The sequence below is a fragment of the Pieris brassicae genome, chromosome 10, assembly GCF_905147105.1.
Source record: "Pieris brassicae chromosome 10, ilPieBrab1.1, whole genome shotgun sequence".
NCBI classification, from domain to species: Eukaryota; Metazoa; Arthropoda; class Insecta; order Lepidoptera; family Pieridae; genus Pieris; species Pieris brassicae.
Window position 1 is genome coordinate 1,357,234 of NC_059674.1, and position 20,052 is coordinate 1,377,285.

Consider the following 20,052-nt stretch of genomic DNA (forward strand, 5'->3'; position numbering starts at 1 on the left):
TAACCACTGGAATATTTATAATTTTCAAGCCACTTTAAAAATTAACTCTTAATAAAAAATAATACTAAATAGAAATAAAATATTTACACACTCGAAAAAAAAACAATCGCATGTCAGACACAAAATGCTTGATACTCCAAAGATATCAACCCTAACGGACCCATTACGGACTCCGCTACGTTACGCTAATTTTCATACGCGCCATCTCCGCTTTGGTGAATCAAATGTCAAATGGCCAAAACCATTTTAGTCCTATAGATATCTAATTAAGAGAACGAACATCATACCATTAATGTCGCTCATCAATAAACGCTTTAAACTGATAATTATAAGCAAAATTAAATTAACGGGGGTCTCTGCAATGTGGGACACAGCTCCTTGATTGAGGATAATTACTCGCTTATAACACAGTTATTATCGTGTATATTGCGATAAGGCGGAAAATTGCGACACTTGTTCATACTTTTTGTAAGTATTTTCGCTTCCATTTCCTATTGTGTTTATTTTACACTCAGATTCAATTCTCATTTGCTGGATTATTCGTGAAGGTACCCTGACGACGTTATTTATCAATGTAATTTTACCGCCAAATGTGCATTTATGTTTTTCTATTGTTTATATATTTGTTATAAAAAAATTGTATGCGATAAGGTATCCACAATTGTTCCATATGCCTCGTACAAACACGAATTATATGGGTAATTCGCCAATGTTTCGGGTTTTAGGTAAGTCACAAATTATAGAGATGTTGACCTTTTCCACGTTACCAAAGAGGATGTGAATGAATATTTTATGAAGCGGGAAGGCTTTGACTTTATTAAGACTTTAACAATTTCTTTTATGTTTAAAATATAAAGTTGTCGTTGGTTTAATGTTTAATTTCAGTTTTATTCTTTGTATCAATTAAAGTATTTAATTTATTGATTTTTTTTCTGTTTTATGTATACTATTTATCAATGTAATCTGTTTTGGTTTCATATATTGTGTAAGTTTTTCTTTTATAATATGGATATATGTAGCTATAGAGCAGTATTAGCCTAGTGGCTTCACCATGCGACTCTTATCAGTGAGGTCGTAGGTTCGATCCCCGCCTGTGCACCAATGGACTTTCTTTCTATGTGCGCATTTAACATCGCTTGAATAGTGAAGGTAAAGATCGTTACCTTCACCAGAAAACCGGATTCCCTTACAAAAAGTCGACGGCGTGCGTCAGGCACAGAAGGCTGATCACCGACTTGCCTATTCAATTCACAAACGATCATGAAACAGATACAGAAATCTGAGGCCCAGATCTAACAAGTTGTAACGCCATTGATTTTTTTAAAATTTTATATGTAGGTCTAAGATTACTTATGAATAAATAAGAAATTCCCGTTCGTCCTTGAACCTATTGTTACGAGCTAGGAGTTCGGATAGAAAATGCCGTAGATTTCTTCAAGGGATTATTTCTTGATAAATCAATGAGGAATTTATAAACACAATTTTTTCGCAGAAACAGTCACTAATTACTTAATTATGCACACTTCACACTTGTCTTTACTTTATTCGCACTTTATCGCTTCGGTGTTTATCTCTTGATATCGCATTCGAAACTAAACTAACTGGTCGCGTTTCGGCTCGCTTACTGCCACTCGCAAATGAGTAGCGATTGCACAATTCTAAAACGTCCGGACTCTTTGTCTCTTTCACACATTGCTCCGTCCTTGTTGTACGGTGTTCTAGAGAGCTTCGAGAAGGTTCTGATCTTCATTCTCTCTCGCGTATCATTTCGTCCTTGTGCCACACCTAGAAAATTCGTTCTAAAATATTCCTTCATCAAATGGGTATACCTAGGCCTGAAAACTGCACCACTCGACTTCACATGTTCTGAAACTGCCTCAAAAATTCAGCCTCCTGAAAACTAACACTATTAACATTAACAAACATTATGCAAATTACAATTTTCTAATATGACCCTCTCCTGAAACGGTCAGAAATCATATTTCCGCCTGCTGAAAAGTCCCCTTAGTAGTGGAAATAACTAATAATACATCAGTCGACTCGTCTTCGTAACACTACATATACGTGCATGGATGGGCAAGGAATTTTAATAAAATTAATAGTCACGAAACATCCTAAACATTAAATGTTAACTTGTCTAATGTTGACTTCACCTTTTATAATATAAATGTTAATTTGTTTAATTATTTTAATTCCCTTCAGAATTCAATACCAACCATTTTTAATTATTAGTGGGTTTCAAATGAAATTTATTCTTTCGTAATTGTCGTAAACTAAACATACAAATACATGGTGTATTTGTGTGTTTAGTTCAGCAGCTCCTGCAAAGTTTTGATAAATAATTTGTACATTTAGACATTCATGTCGGAATAAACGTAACGTATGGCATGAAGCTCGTCAATAAATGACAAAGATACGGAAGGTGAGTTATAGTTCTCCCTTGTATGTATGTTTTAGCGTGGACTCTGCGCTTCCATTTGGTCCATTGAGCGTATTGTCCTGGCTAATTAAGCCAGCCTAGCTTGTTACATAAGTGCTCTATTAATCGAGAGTGCTGTGGTTATATAAAACCTATAAACATAACATACATCAGTGCCTTCTAGATTTACGATTTTAACTGCTTTATAGAATAATACTTCAAGGTTTAGCCTCAGGCCTAACTGATTCTTGGTCATTGTTTTTCTAAGTTTGTTCTGTCTTCTGTCCTTGACACAACCTTTCGACGTTTTGGAGTCTAAAGCATACCGGTTTTCTTCCCCGTATGAGCGAATGCTAACAGATTTGGTGGTTCCTTTTACTTATAAAATTATTTTTAGAGAAATAGGTGCGTGATCAAGCCAGCTACGGCTGTAATTATACGTTAATTACTTAGGCTTATTAACGTTTTCCATGAAGTAAACGAAATTGGAGTGACACCTAAAGGGCGTTTTACATTAACGTATGTGAAGTATTTGTAATGTTTATACACGTATATTGGTAGCTGCCGCCGCGAACTTCAGTTATCTATAAAGTGAACTTAGCCTACCTTTTTCTTTGGCGTTTTCTTTATATACCTCTGAGTTCAAATCATAAGTTTTTAATTAAAAAATAGTTGAAACTAAATAACTTTTGTTAAGAAATTAAAATTAAAATTTAGGAGTGGAACAACCTTAACAAGGGGAAGCAAAATAAATGTTGTCTGATTCGCAGAATAGATATGTACACAAAATATCACGAAAATCGATCGAGCCATTTTGGAGGAGAGAATTTTATATGTTAGATTTCTTAATTAAATATATATATGTCTTTTACACAACGTTAGACTGTGGTAGTTAAAAAAATATGGACAATTTTGTACTTAAAATCGTCACTTACTATGTTAGTAGTTAAACACAATTAAATAACTGACTATTCGCAACTTTGACTTTGACTAATTTAAGGGGGTATGGAGGAAGTAAAAACCGTTGCCAAAAGTTTTTGATTGAATTGTATAATGAATTTATTTACTTATTTCAATTAGTAAATGATAGACTGTAATACTACGTTTTCTTTGTTAGAATGCTACGGTGCTACGACTACAGGTCTACCATGAGTCTGTCGTAGCCGTAGCAGATTATTGTTACTTACTAATTTCCTATGTGTGACTTCCAGGACCACCTCCTTAGCACTAAAAGTTAGATAACTTATTTTAAATCAATTAATTCAGTGGCGGACCTTTTCAGGTCTGGGCCTCAGATTTACGTATCTATTTCATCATCATTTGTTAATCTAATAGGCAAGTAGGTGATCATGTGCCTGACGCACGTGGTCAACTTTTTAGGTCTAAGGTGTACAGCCGGGGATTAAACGACCTCAGGGATGAGAGTTGCATGCTGAAGCCACTAGGCCAAACTGCTGCTTTATTCCAGAAAAATCTAATAAAATATATAATACGAAACGTTAACGGTGATCTGCAACAGACTGGTTCTGGCCCTCAGTATCGCAAACAGGCTTCGCCGTCGCACACTAGCTACAAAAAAATCTAGTTCTTGGAGAACACTTGCGTTCCTCTCTCCCCCCCCCCCTCTCAAGACCTGAAGTATACAGTAGGACATACAAAAGAGTTAAAGCGCTCTAATCATATTTTAAGACAAATTCAACCGTTAAAACGAAACGCAATTTCCTTTTGATGGGGCATTCCAGTTATAGTGTTCGTTATTCTCCAAATATAATACAATGGATTGCGAACATGAAACGAGAAATAGTGGATTATTTTAAGAGAATCGTATTGAATTCTCCTGTCGTATCTTTGAGATACGATTGTCTTTAATGCGAACTCAACCATAAAAACTTTAATAACGGACATTACTGAAATGAAAAAGTTTCGTTTATAGCCTGAAAGCGTACGATGGAAGATTGTTGATATGAAACGTTATGATCTACTTAAATGTATCGTGACAGTTATTTCACATTTAACCAGCTCCAGTATAACGTGGTTGAAGCGTAGTACAGTGCCACTTCCTTTTCTTGGCCGGTAGAGCGTCGCTGTCATGGATACTAGTATTTATTTATTTATTCATTAGGGAAACGAAACAGATACATATCTAAAAGTATATAACAAAAAAATAAAATAAACATAAAATTAAGACATTGGATGTATCTACAAAAAGTTTAACTGATAAAAAATAAGATATAAAGCAAAACAAAACAAAAACATGACAGCAGAATGTTATTCAAGTATGAAGTTTAAGTAAGTTTAGTTTACAATACAATACGAAGTTTATAATTAATTAATTAAATAGTAATTCAAAATTAACCATTATAAGGGGAATCATTTGAAGTCATGCATGCATGAATAATTTATTGACATGTCCTAATAAAACAAACTATACTAGTATCTATAAAAAAACAGTTCTAGGCTTATATAGATGTGACACAAACTTAGGAACAACTGTAATTGGTTACCTTTACTATTAGTATTATATCTTTTAAGATTAGGTATCTTTTCTTAAAACTTTGACATTGCAAGGAATAACATTTTACCTGGACTTTTATTATGTGGGTAGACAGTAAAATTATTTAGTGTACGCACCAAACAACAAAATAACAAAAATATATAATAACAATAACAATGATACTTATACTTATAAGTATTACAATTAATGAAATTCTGTAATAATCTTAGTAGTGATAAGGTAAAATGAAATCATTGTATTATTTGTATTCATGTCTATGATAATAAAAGCTTTTTGTTAAACTTTATCCTATTTAACTTTATATAACCAATTTCTGTAAAGTTGCTTATAGTAGATGATTTTTCGAGAAATAAGGTCATTAAGAAGTTTCACTTCTTACGAATTTATGTTTTTAATGCATTTTAGTGGAAAAATATCACAATGAAATATTGAAACAATAATAATTCATTCATTTCAAAGACAGTAGTACATTCAAATTGATTAATTACAATAAAACCGCACAGTCAGCCATTTAAAAATAGACAGGCAAATGTCACAAACTGAAACTCAAAATGGCTTTATTCATACAGGTAACAAAGTACACTTAAGAACATCAACAGAAAGGATGTTAAATTGATTCTAAATTTTCATTTACTATCAGTTCATAAGACAAGGAGCGGGAAAGACCAATTGGTAAGAAAATCTCCGCCACTCTTTTTAAACGCTTTGTGAACATTAATATCAGTTAAGTTATTTATAATTGAAGTCAAAAATTCTGGTCTAATTACTCTAATTGTAACTCATATTGTAAAAACACCTTGCCTCGTCTCGCATATTTGGACCGGTAATTATTGTTAAAATTAATGACCAGTGTATAATCGTTTTATAAGTCAGAGGTAAACTTATTGAAATTAATAGATAAATGAAATAAATTTTGATGTTGCATTTTGTACCAATATTGAAAAAAGTTAAAAAACATGATAACTGGAAAATGGTTCTCTTGTGGTTGGTAAATTATCACAAATACGATACGATAGGGTGCTATCACCAGAAAGAAATACGCAGAATTACCAATAACAGGGTTATTATAGTTATTATCAACAGGAGATAAGATAAATAGGTTTTCTGCTGGCGCAAGTATTTACCAAGATTTTTTAACTCTCGCAAGCAATTCCTTTCTTGCCTTATTGTAATGAATGTTATTATATATACTAGACATCATTTTGTACGATATAGACCTATTATCAAATTACCTTAATCCATAAAATACTTTGATATACGCATTAAGTATGCGTATATCAAAGTAACTGTCACGCGATTCGATATTCGATAGTTTTACTATGTATATTTAAAACAAAACATTATATTATATTTAAAAACATGTGAGGGCCGTATAAGTATGTGTTTATGTTTATAATTATACTAATGTAATTAAGAATTATTCGTATATAACAAAAAATAATCTAAATACAAAATCCATTGTTTTGGTTTTATTAAAATTTTAGTAATTCCTAATATATTTTATTCCTAACATTTGATACTGATGAGTTAATTTATAAATAAAACATAGGAAATTAATTTCGTTTTAGGTTTGTTTTTGGACAGATTGGATCAATCCAACTAAGTACACAAGTTAATATTTGTTTTGGCTTTGTAGGTGTTCGACATATTGTGGTCAGATCCGCAAACAACTGGAGGGTGTGTCGCCAACGCTCTCCGCGGTGCTGGGACATACTTCGGTCCCGATGTGACGGTCAGTTTCCTGCAGAAAAATAAATTGAGCTTCATCGTCCGGAGCCATGAATGCAAGCCAGGAGGGTACGAGTTGCTGCACGATGGAAACGTAAGCTTTTTCATTATTCGTTATGCGGCAAAACTGGAAATCTAAGCGATTATATACTGTTACATTTGACAGTTGACCCCTTAAGTAGAATTAATTATTTAGGCATACGTGCCTCTTTGAAAAAACAAATGACCATGAAACAGATACAGGCCCAGACCTAGAATGTTATTGCGCCATTGTTTTTATATATGTCGCAGAATCAATGTTATTAATAATTGCAAAGTTGTTGTCAATATCTATGTCCGTTATTTTATTTAATATTTTAAACAAGGTTAGTCACATCCGGCGCAGTCTCTGTCGGCGCAGTCGGCGCAATCGATTCTACGCACTACTGACAAATGGACTTTGACACATTGACATCTTACAACTAATATGTCTGTGATAATGCGTTGTGTTGCCATTATAATAAAACAAATGACAATTATAATAATTATACTGTTATCGTATAAAAATAATGCACTATAATTTGTTCCACAAAGTTTTGATCGATGGACGTTTGTATTCTGTCTTGTCGGCCTTAGTAAACGACTAGTTTGTCCGATGTGTCTGTTTCATTTCCTTCGCAAAATATATAGAATGAAAAGTAAAGAGCCTAGGACAGCTCACCCTAATCAAGTTATATAAATGAAAGGTCAGGAGCGCATGTGTTAGCAAGATTCATATATGTTATCTTTAATAAACGTGTAAGTTACTGTGTGTGGATAAGAATTTAATGGTATGGAATATTGTTTTAGGACTAACATAAAGATAATATATACAAGATATAGATTGAAGAGAAGGGTTAAAAAGGATTTCTTAGATTTTTTAATGCCTGTCTGAAACAAGGCTTTATTAAAAAGTAACCAATGTGTCACTTTTAAACACCATTTGTCTGAAAGAGACAGACATATTGTCTTTTATACGGGGTTAAATAAAACAAACATTTCATCTTTATTGACTTAAGTCTTTATTTAAAAAGCAATAGGTCATACATAGTTATTTTAAAATGCAATTCCCGCCACAAAATAGATTTAGTTTGCGTTATTGTAGTCCAGTTCTAACTTTTAAGTTATTCATAAGCACAGAGACACTCACGTCATTAAACTCTCTCTACAATTGTGTTCATACAAAGCTAATTTGGGAGGCTTTTCAAGGAGTTTTAAATAGTTTTAATGTACTATTTACTGTTCCACTACTATTGTGGAGTCATCTGCACAAAGTGTCATTTGTTCACTTTTACAATTGGGCACAAATTTATTTTATGTATGTAAGAAATTGTAAAAAAATTATATGACATTTGCATGCCTATTTATTTATGGCTGGTTGTGCGGATATTTGTAATGGATCGATCTAAATACTGTACTACTATCTTGGCAAATAAACGATTATCATAAAATATAATCATAAAATATATGATTTGCAGGTAATAACAATATTCTCAGCATCGAACTATTACGAGATTGGTTCAAACAAGGGCGCATATTTGAAGCTATGCGGCAATTCTTTGGAGCGACAGTTCGTGCAATACACCGCGGCTGTATCGCGCACACGGCGGTTGACATTCAGGCAGAGGGTTGGACTTGTGGAATCCTCAGCTATGCGGGAACTTCATAGTCACATTGTGATGGCGCGACGGCAGTTGGAGGGTACCTTCCGAAGTATGGATCCGGAGAATTGTGGTATGTCTTCAGTTTTATTTATACTTGATTGCTTTGATTTTAATATATACTAAATGATAGTTCGGCAAGGTATTTTAACTTAATATTAATTAACTTTGACATAAATGTAGGCTTGATTCTTATTAAACTACGCTGAACGAAAAGCAATATTTTCATAACATTCTTGAAGAGTTTATTGGCTCTAATTGGTATCTAAAATGCCTAAGCGGAGTTTTTTTGTCTTCTTTAATTGAGAAACATGACAGTGAACATATATATATGTATAGAATGTTGTTTAAGAAATAAATAACATTACATGTTTTTTAAAGAAAATAGAATACTTGAGTCTTGCGCAGACGAAGTCACGGTATTAAAGGCTATATTTTTTACGACATAGGGTCAAGACCAATTCTTAAAAGGCTGGCAACGCACTGGTAATATGAGTATCCATGGGCGGCGGGGCCTCCTGCTCGTTGTCACATAAAAAAATATATTTTATGAATCAAAATTCCTTACAATATGCATGACCATTTGTACGCATTACGAACATTGTTAAGAACACTGTACAAATGTTACTTTTAAATATTTTGTAAATAGCAGTGTTATTTACAATTAAAAATCTGAAACTTTTTAGAAATTACAATGATTATCTATCTCGTTATACTGATTGATGTAATCCACTCAGATATAATGACCCTCTCAAGTATCTAATTGCACTCAAACGCTAGTACGTTTCAAGTGGCTGTGTTGTGTATTTTAGGAGGAGTAGATATACACTGGTTTTTGTTTAACTACTGACTGTGCCGGCATACTTAAAAATTTCCGTCTATCAACATTTTTTTCTTTACTCACAGTGGTTGCCTGGAATAGATCGCTTGAAAGCGATAACGTCGCCAGTTGCCCTCCTTTTGATTTAATTATGTTCATTTTTTTTTAAAGTAGTGTAACGAAGTGTTTATAAATAAAATAAATAAATATTACATACGGTGCCCGATCTACCGGTAATCATAATTCCGGGACCGGGAGTAACAGAGAATTGGCTCAGTTGACATATTAGTTTTTCGCCATTTTAACATAGCGATATTATTTTTGTTTTTAAGTCTGGCGGTAGTATTGATTTGCGTTGCCTTGACAATCTTATCCTTGAAACTCCTACTCATAAAAGTGAATTCTATCACTCCTTCTTTACTGTGTAAACTGTCCTGCTTTGGAAATCCTTATTTATTGTACAGCTTTCCAGCCAGTGGACTGTGAAAAGTGTGGTTAAATTTATATGTACTCAATGTCAGTAGTATCTGTATACTATATGTAGTGTATGAAATCCTATTCACAAATATATGATATTATTTTTGTGAGCTGTTGGTGTATTGCGCACCTTCAGCTGTTAACATTTTGGCACACACTTGCGTCCTATTAGCAATTGATCAATATTTGAATAAAATATGAACACAAAGTTTTTCTCTGAACCGACCACATCTTCGCTGTTACCGTTATCTTACGAAGACGCAAGTTTAGAAACAAAAAAATCTTAAAGTTATCTTAAATTATAGCTGCGATCTCATTTTATAAATTGTATTTCAAGGTAAGCGATAAGTCCTCGCAAAGTGGATCTTTTGAATTTAGAATGCCCCTCAGTGATGGGGCGATCTGAATTGTCACTCCCACGCGTAACTTATTAAGGAAATTTCTGTAACATTTATCAAGTTTAGGACAAAGGATTTCGCTATCATTAATAGGAGTAACCGTGAATATTATGAATGATGGATTTTAAGTTGAAGAGGGCTTATGTAGATTAGGCAAAAAAATTGCCTAAATTTTATGAATGAAATTAAACTACGAACGGGCCTCATTTTCACGATTGATATTTGAAATTCACTCTTTGATAGCTTTTATGCTTGCAACGGATTATAACGCATTAAAACTTTCGGCCTAAAGAAGTCTTTCTAAACTTCTTATGTTACATACGTCATTTTTAATATAAATGATACGAATACTAGTCATATAAACTGAAACAAAGTAAAAAAAATGTTTTCTATTGCAAATAACATTTGATACTTTTAAAGTGTATAGGTTTAGTACATATAAAACAATTTAAAATATAAAAGCTTATTCGAAGTGGTCTCCATTGGCTGCAATACAGTCCTTTAAACGTTGGGGCCAGATAACAATAGGAACACGCACTCATTCCATGGGAAAATTCTTCACTGCCAATCGTACGGATTGTGTTATGGACACCAAATTATCATGGCGTTTCGAGCAAGCCGTACTCTCTAAAACTGACCTGATAAATTATAATCCAGCGGATTAAGATCGGGACTAGATGACGGCCAGTTTTCAGTTCTGATGAAGTTCGATTCCAACCAAGACTGCGTAGACCAAACTTTATGACCCAGCGCTGAGTCTTGTTGGAAGGACCATTCTTGGTTATTATTGTTAAGAGGCTTCACTACCTTCTCAAGAATGCTATCTTAATACACTTGTGCCGATGTTTTGATACCTTTTTCATAAAAGTATGGCTTAGTCACTCCTTCTTAGCTAATACCCCACCAAATCATCACTGAAGTTGGATAGTGCCCACGTTGCACTCTGTCGACTAATTGGGAAGCTCTCATCCGTGAACCAAATTTTTCTGTGACCTTCCTTTGCGTACCGCTTCAGTAGTTGGTTCAGTTTTACGACCCTATTTTTTTTTAAAATATCATTCAAGAAATGACTAGTAAGACTCTTATAGGCTACAAGTCCCAAGTCATCTTTTATACGCGATATGGATCTAGGCGTTATGTTCATCTCCCGAGATAAAATATTTTGCATTCTTGGAGAATTTCTTCGAATTCTTTCCCTTACTGCTTTGACCACCCTTTACGTACGAACACTACGTGAACGACCAGATCTTTTTATGTCACAAACGGAGGAGGTCTCGTCGTAGCTATTAATAGCCCGTACACAAGCATTTTACTAATACCAAGCGTATGGATAGTCTTCAAATTGCATTTGGCTCCATACCTACTTTGTGTAATGCAATCACAGCGTTTCGGTTCTCTTTATTACCACATTCCATTTTAATGTCGCAAAACATTGCCAAAACGAGAAAAACCAATGAAGAATGATATAAAAATTATTCTAAATTCGAATGTAATATTTTGTTAATTCTCAATTGTTACTATATTTATGGCCAGGCTAAGTATAGGACACGATAAGTAAGAAATTCAAATTCCAAATAATTTTAGTAAATTTTCGGACAGCCCCTTAATAATCCAATTGCTTCACTGGATTAAAGGGTTCCTTAATCCTACACAATAATAATAAAGCATCATTTATTTCTTGAAACATTCATCCATATTTACGGTTTTTTTCTTCATGGATCTCTTGACCAACTGGTTCCTTCTCTTCTTCTCTCTATCTTGAGCACTTTTCTCCCAATCTTCCCCACCAATAAGCTCGTCAGCCCTCTGTGCGAGAGGGTGACCACTCTTTTTTGAAGTTATACTTCTTTTGGCGCGTTAAGGAAAAATGATGAAAGCAAATTTTACGCGCGCGTACGCCGTCACAAAAACCCGACACCATGAAGTTGTGGAATGTGTGAACTCAACATTTTAGTTTTTTCTTCTTCTAATTTTTATCTCTTTACCCCAAAGAAGCATAACTTCCAACGCGTGTACATAAATAGGTACTCACGTTTTTTTTCCATAGTGGCCCTCTCTACAGTGTTTGTCCAGCACATTGCAATGCATATTTATAATAAATGAATAAAAATACTTTGAAATTATTATAAACACCAACTATTTTAATAATAAGTCAGTTTAATCACCAATATAAATCGTCCATTTAACTTGATACTAAAAACTAAAGTTCACAGTTTTTTATTCTCTCTCTTTTTGTATTCTTACTCTTATACCACAAAGCCTGTAATTAGCTTTAGATTTTGTAGGAAAAATCTAAAACTAGAAAAGTATTTTTAGCATTAGAGCAGATCTGTTATTTTCCATAATTAATTAAGTTTACAAACATTAAAGTACAGACTAGTTGGCATGTAAACAATTTTCTCGTTGTTTGTTCATAATACTTTGTTACCAGTTACCTTTGAGCTTTATAATATAAATAGAAAAACATTTAACAATACGTTCTATGAAACTTTTAACTTAAAGAACGGGTAAGAGAATTAAAAACTACAATGTCTACGACTATACAACATTCAACCTTTGTGAGCGAGTAAATTAAAAATGTTGTATCTTTATTAAAATAAAGAATATTTGAGTGTATTTTAAAACAGTTATCATTTAAAGGAAACACTTTTTTACCGTATTGAAGCTATGTATTATTATAAACTTATAATTTTAAATTTCTCCCGACGTTTTGCGTGCTTTACAGCGTGCGTGGTCACGGTGACTGAAGGCAAAAGGTGTTGAATGTCAAAAAGTATCACAGCTGTAGAGAAAGTTGTATTTTCTGTATTTATTTCCCCGGAGTAGATATAGACTAAAAGATGACGGGTTTTTTGCAGAAATGACTCACGGTGTCCTCTATTTTCGATTGTTTGTCTTGGGGTTTTAATTTGGATATTATTGGATCCCAGGTGTTTGATATCCTCCAATGATCAATGAGCAGAAATGTGAAGTCCAGATCTAAAACGGCTGTAGCGGCGCTGACTTATTTTATTATTATCATGTAATCCTAGCACGCCTACTCGTATATTCGAATAGGTAAATTAAAACAGTAATTTTGGTGTACTTAGAACTTAACGTAAGGATTGTTTGAATAGTATTCGTGTAGTATGAAAACCTGTTAATACAAAACAAGCACTTAAATAAATATATGTTGCTATGGTTACCACTCTTCATAAATGCAGGAACAAATATTCACCGTTTGTAATAGGACCGACGGCGTTCGTTAAAATAGTTACTAAGCTATCGAAAAGTTCGTACGAAAGTACATTTTTGTGTTTTAATCGATATATTTAGGTCGTTGACACCTCAAAAAATAAAATATAAATAAATTGCCAATACACAATGTATTTATTTTATCCTTTATTTCAAGAATACACACACATAATACAAATACAAACACATAACAATACACTGATCACGTGATCAAACGTAAGACAAATTCATTAGTGGTCGTCGTGGTCTCATTTTAAGAGTATTTTAAGTCTCACGACTTTAGCTTAGCTTTTTGAATTAAGTGTGAGAGCTTATTAATAATTGAGTTAACCAAAAGTTTATAGTACAATCAGTTAAGTTCGGTGGCTGTTGTTGGAGGGAAGTTCAATTGTATGTTAAATGAAACTCTTTGTTTGAAGCTGTCAACTGACTTCAATTGTTTAAAACATGAGTTTAATATATAACTTATAACATAACATTAGGGGTAGTGAGGTTAACGACACTAACAAAAAACTAACTTGACTTATTGAAGATTTTTTAAATTTAAGTAACACTTATATTATTCGACATTATCGGTAGCGTGAATGTTAAATTACAATATATATTTACATTTTTACAATATATATATATATGTATTTGTATACTATTGTATACGAATACATATATATACGTAAACAAAATGTAATGTTACTTAACTATTGTTAGGTTACATAACTTGCGTGTAGTTCCCACGAGAATGTAAGTGCGTGATCCTATTTCACCATGCCTCTTGCTGATAGAGGAAAAATCTTCGTTTTTAATTTATTTTACTATTATTAATACCTATGAAGTCATGTGGAACATGGTGTAATGGTTGCACCTCCTTACAAACATTGTATAAAACAAAAAAACTTGGCGATTTGAAAGAGTGGAGACGTTATTGCCAGTTCTTCTTCCGTTCTACACCCTTAATTTGTGAAATGGCAGTATATGACAATTTAGAAGCATTTATTTTTTTGACGTTCAGTGTACATTAATTACTTATATGAATAAATAATTTTGAATTTTGAATGTTGCGACGATTTTTTTATTGCATCTAGTACATAAACTAATGAACTTCATACTTGACACAATTACGCTAAGTGGTTTTCATTAGAAATTATATAACTAAATTGTATAGTTGACGTGACCGCAGTATATCGATTATTTAAAAGAACATTTTTAAATGACTTAATTGACAATTACTTTCGTTATAAAAACTCTGTTAGCTTGATTTATCTTAGTTCTTAGTAATTAATTAATTTTTAGAACTTGCATCGCAGTTATAATTTATCTACGTATTTTTTAACGATTATTGTTATTTAGATGTTTTTTTTTTATTTTTCATATACTTTTAAACACAAATCTTCCAAGACTATTATTTTATATTTTTTGCGTCTGAGCCGCAAACTAACTATTGTGGTCTCTGGCAGAATGACCAGCGCTGTGGCACGTCTGCTCCACAACTGAGCTGAGCAAGAGTATTTTACTACCACAACGCACACATTACACACATAAAATGTATCTTATTTCTTTTTTCTCTTTTCATAATTACTTTTGATATTTATTATGATTTTGTGTGTTTCTGTGTGCGTGTGTGTATAAATGTTATATATGTCTGTCTTTTAGTTAATGTGAATTGAAATTTGATGCAATGGGGTTGCATAAATAGTTTTCATTGTTTGAATTTTATTTATGCTCTCAAAAATCATATGTTAAAATGAGGACAATCATCAACTTATGAAAATATGTTATAGAAAGGATATACACGTGTGAAAATGGGATGAGAACTAAGAAGGCACCAGACAAGATACATGCAACTTCCTCATCTAGTAGCCCACAATTTTTCACATAATCCTAATATGAATTCATCTTTAATAGGTTTCATAACAATAAGCGATTGGTGCACCGCAATGGAGCAGACAACGCATTTAGGACTTCCGTGGCGGATGTTGAAAGATAAACTTGTGCGGACCGATCCAGAGACGAGGAGAGTGAGATACATGGACACATTTGATTTGTCAGCTAATGTAAGTATATACTCATGAAATTTCAGATGGTTTATAATCAAAACGTTTACGATAAATTTAGTTTTGATAGGATTTAAAGTCTTTCAATATTCTATCAAAGAAATGTAATTGAATTTTTAACATAAATTTTGAAATTGTGATAAGCATCTCATCTCATCCCTGAGATCGTAGAGTCAGTCCCTAACTATGCACCAATGGAGAGTCAATCTCAGTCTATGTATGCAATAAACACTCGATAGTATCTTGAAAGCATGAGGCCTAGATCTAGGAGGTTTTAGCGCCATTGACTTTTGGATGTGAAATTTTGAAAATGTATGGGTATAGCATTTTACCCAAGCGAATAAACGTTAAATCCAAATAGTTTAAAAATCCGGATACACCTCATTATTTATAACAATGATAAATTTTATTGTATGTTGTTCGTTTCGATTGAACAATTTTCCATTAAGCCCGGAGAGTGCTAAAATTTCCTTACAAAGCTTTTTGTCAAAAATCATTAGAAAAATTCGATTTAAATTTGATATAATTTTTGTTCGCTTCTTTTGTACATTAAAACTGTATTACTCATCTTAGACTCAGATTAAATATAGAACGATTATTTTGACAAAGCATTCTTCAAACATTTCATGGTCTTGATATTATTTGAAATTTTGTTTAGTATTATTTATTCCATTTTCGGTCAATCTTTAAAGGCTACAAAACAAAATCAATAGTGTTGGAATCCTTGGAATCAATCTCAGAATTAAGTATCATTCTCTGATTTGGTCTTTTGTCGTCTGTGCTCGACGCACACCGTACTTTTTTGCCCTGGGCCACTTGCTTATTGAATGGTCCTTTTATACATATACCACTATGCCTCCATCTATCTTACAGTGATCTACAATCTTCTTTGATAGCCTCAAGTTCAAAAAGAAGTCCGTTAATATTATTAAGGATAAACTATGTCTCCATTCCAGAAATTCGGTCGCAAATCTGATACGCAAACAGTCGCTGAAACACTTTATAAGAACAAGCAAAGTCTGGAAGCAATATTCAAGATTTTGGACAAAGACAACTCCGGTAAGATATAAAACTCAGTTCATAAATATTTCCGTTTAAGAGAAGATTTTTTTAATCTACGAAATAATGGCGTGTTTTGTTTAGTTAACAGGACACACAGGTACAACTTGTATTTGTGCCCAATATCAAATTACAGATGTTTATAGGCTACATAGTCTTCATAGTTTAAATAATTTGATAATATTTGAGAATGTATTTATCTACAAATTTCTAATTAACCTAAATATCTATATGATTAATTTTAATGACATCAAACAAAGGAAAGCTATCATTGACATCGGTTCAAAATTTTATTAGTATTAATAATATTAATAACTTTATAGCATGTTAGATACGTTCCACGAATGAACGTTTTCTAAGGAAGTTTTTGACGCGCACCACCGCTATGTGAAACCAGTTGCCCACTGAAGTATTTCCGAACCAATTTTGAGTTAGGGTCCTTCAAGATAGAACGTACCAATTCTCGAAAGGATGACAAATTTGCTAGCCTTCTGGCAATGTGAGTGACCATGGGCGGCGGTATCACTTAACATTAGATAAGCCTCCAGCCCATTTGCCTTCTATTACAAAAAATCTAGACGGTTTATTCCCTTGAAGTAAACAAATAGCAAACAAAACGCGCCGTTCCAGTTTTGTTTTACTCCCAGAATGAAACAATTCAATTGACTGTAATCCTAGTGACTTTAAAAGATTATTTGTAGAAACTGAGCAAGCCTACTTTTCATAATCCACCAGCCAGTTACAAAATAAATGTCTTAAAAAGTTTCTGACAATATTGAGTTAAGTGTTTTCTGTCGTTTTATTGCGGAGCCGACAGAAATTGACATCAAGTGAAGATCCGCGTAGATTTGATTTAAGAAAATAGGGCGGATAATTTATTTACTGCGGAGAGAAATTTTTATTTTGTTCCTTTAGCGAAATTCTAAATATACAGTAATCTCTCCTATAATGCGTTTTCTTATAACGCTATTTCAGTCCCCATATAAAAAGTTACCATTCTGTAGTGTGAAATTAATCATAAGTCCCTAATTAGTTTTGCTTCAATTGTGTTGTTATAAAATTGAATTTTAATGAATTCCTAGTTTTTGAATAGTTAAAAAAACAGTTTTATGAGAATACCGTCATACGGTAACTCTATAACGCGATCCATGTCTACCGCGTTATAGATGGGATCAAGGTACTTTTTATATTTAGGGTAGATTAGTGTTTTTTATGTTTGGCTCTGTATTCTAAGGAAATAGTTTAATGTTTGTTTGATTAATGGTTCCAAATCTGTGGTGATCATATCTGCCCTCTGTAACTAAACAAACTTAGTTTTTTATTTGAAAAGCTTCGTTAACGGCCTTAACGCTTTCATTGCAGGTAGCTTTTGTTTTGATTTACTGCACATTCTTTCATACATATCTAAGCAAATGTCATTTTAACAGGCTACATAACGCTCGAAGAATTTTCCGAGGCGTGCCAACTGATCGGAAAATACATGCCAAATCCATTAACCCAAGAGCAGCTGGTCGACATCTGCCGCTTAATGGACATCAATAAGGACGGTTTGGTTGATCTCAACGAGTTTTTGGAGAGCTTCAGACTTGCGGAGAAGAATCTGCACGAGGAGGACCACGAGCTGGCTGAAATACAGGCTACCTGACAAGAGCTAGACCGCTATCCCAGCAGGACAGCGGTCGATAAAGACGAAATTGGTGTTGAAATCGAATTACTGAGAATGAACGACGACTACAACACTGGAAATGGACACGGCAGTTCGAGGGAGCCGGAGGAAATTGCGCTTATTGAACGACGACCCGGCCTGTTAGAAAGTGATATGTGAGCGAAGGATAACGGGAAATGAAGCAACAATTAGGTACACTATCCTTAAATCTTATTACGCTCCCCAGTACCAGGGCCAGTTGGCCGTGAAAGACCAATCTCTTTGCGAGCGATTAGATCGATTATTAGCGATCGATAGATTAGGCTTAGCGTAGAGATGCAGAGATGATTTCATAGTGCGCATTTAACAATCATTCAATGTTGAAGGTTAACATCACGAGGAAACCAGCTTGCCTTAACCCCAAAAAGGCGATGGCGTGTGTCAAGTACGGGAGGCTGATCACCTACTTGCCTGTTAGATTGACAATGATCGTGAAACAGATACAGAAATCTGAGGCCTAAAAAGGTTTAAAATCATTCAAACAATGGCCGCTATATTTGTGCCAGATAGTAACAAAACATTAAACAGTAATGGGGTAGCGTTATCATAGGTTGCTTCATTTCAAAATGGAGAAACTCTTTAAAATCTTAATTATTATAATATATCAGTTCAGTTCTAGTCTCCATAATGATAGCTAGATTACGCTACAGAAGTTTGTCACCTGACTTTAACATCGCTCTGTATCCTCTAAGTAGTTCTTGCAAGGCTGTAGCGCTGTCGGCGCTGATCCCAGTTAAAGTATCTTCTTTTTCGTATTCTTCATTACCGAAGCATATGTCTAAAACCCTAACCGATACGTCTAATCGCTGCCTCCACACCACTCTATCCATAGCTTATCCCAGTCAATTAGGGATGTTGAGACAATGATGGGTGTCTTAATTTAGTCATTACCAATGGGTATCGACCCCGAATCCTTGGTAGGGAAGCGCTGACCATTACCAGCTTGTCAAGTTAAAGTATACCGTAAGCCAAATACTTGCCACCGCGATTTTTAAGTCGTAAAGTAATTAACCTATTCATGTGTCTAACTGACTGTATACCGCGATTGGCTTAACCGATGACATACATATAATTTTATTGAAGAATTTCAATAAAAAAATTGTTTATATCTGGCAAGTGAATATTTGACTTAAGCTTACAAATTGTGCGGTGTTACAAATCGTAAAATATTTGTATAGTAATAATAGCATTTTATTTCAGATTTACATATAAACATCCGTGTACCCTTTTTTGGCAGAGGATTCCGCTAAATCACACACAAATCACTGTGCCACTTTCTCCCACGTAACACCGGCTGTTCCCATAATCTAGACTAGATTCACCTTCTTAGCTGTCTTCCTCTTATCCGTCTATTGTGCCCTTTTAGTACTTTCTTATTATAGTATTAGCTGAACCTTCTTCAGCTTTCTTTAAAATGATTAAAGAAGGTAATACAACCTCCGCCGTTACTTTAACTTAACAGCGCTACGGATATTGAAAGAACTATTGATAGTAAATACGTGATCGCTATTAGGATTAATGGTACCGGCGCTGAAGCCAGGACCCATAATGTTTTAGCAGCACTGGATTTTCTTAGAAATAGGCGCAAGTAAATGATACGACTACCTATTTCGATTTCTCCTACATTTAAACTTAGTCGTAATTTCTCTTTGCATTCGCGTAGCAACGAAAATTCGGCTTGCATTTTTATAATATTAGATAATTTTTGTTCTGTTAATTAATTGGTGCCAATTTTAATCAATCTAGTCAATTTATAGTTAGAATTTTTATTCAAAAGATTATTTTTATAATAAAACGAATGGGAACAATGATATTTTGAAACAAATGACGGTGTTTCAAAAGATAAGGAGTGTTGTTTTGAGTAGAAATATTTTATTAATTTTCGGATGCCTCTTTGAGTGTTACATTATGAAATATTGGAGTTCATATTAATAACTACTTATGGCAAGATTATTGTATTTTTTTTTAAT

At 33.5% G+C, this 20,052-nt stretch overlaps 1 protein-coding gene across 1 annotated transcript in view; it reads left to right on the forward strand.

The window, feature by feature from the left end:
* LOC123715268 (serine/threonine-protein phosphatase rdgC) overlaps positions 1 to 18,315 on the forward strand; it is a 117,966-nt gene extending 99,651 nt beyond the window's left edge. Inside the window, exons 11-15 of the mRNA XM_045670218.1 lie at positions 6,571 to 6,756; positions 8,159 to 8,414; positions 15,170 to 15,318; positions 16,275 to 16,377; positions 17,805 to 18,315. Of these exons, the coding sequence (XP_045526174.1) occupies positions 6,571 to 6,756; positions 8,159 to 8,414; positions 15,170 to 15,318; positions 16,275 to 16,377; positions 17,805 to 18,022 (912 nt within the window). The 3' untranslated portion in view covers positions 18,023 to 18,315. The remainder of the gene's footprint in view (positions 1 to 6,570; positions 6,757 to 8,158; positions 8,415 to 15,169; positions 15,319 to 16,274; positions 16,378 to 17,804) is intronic.
* The last annotated feature ends 1,737 nt before the right edge of the window (positions 18,316 to 20,052 follow it).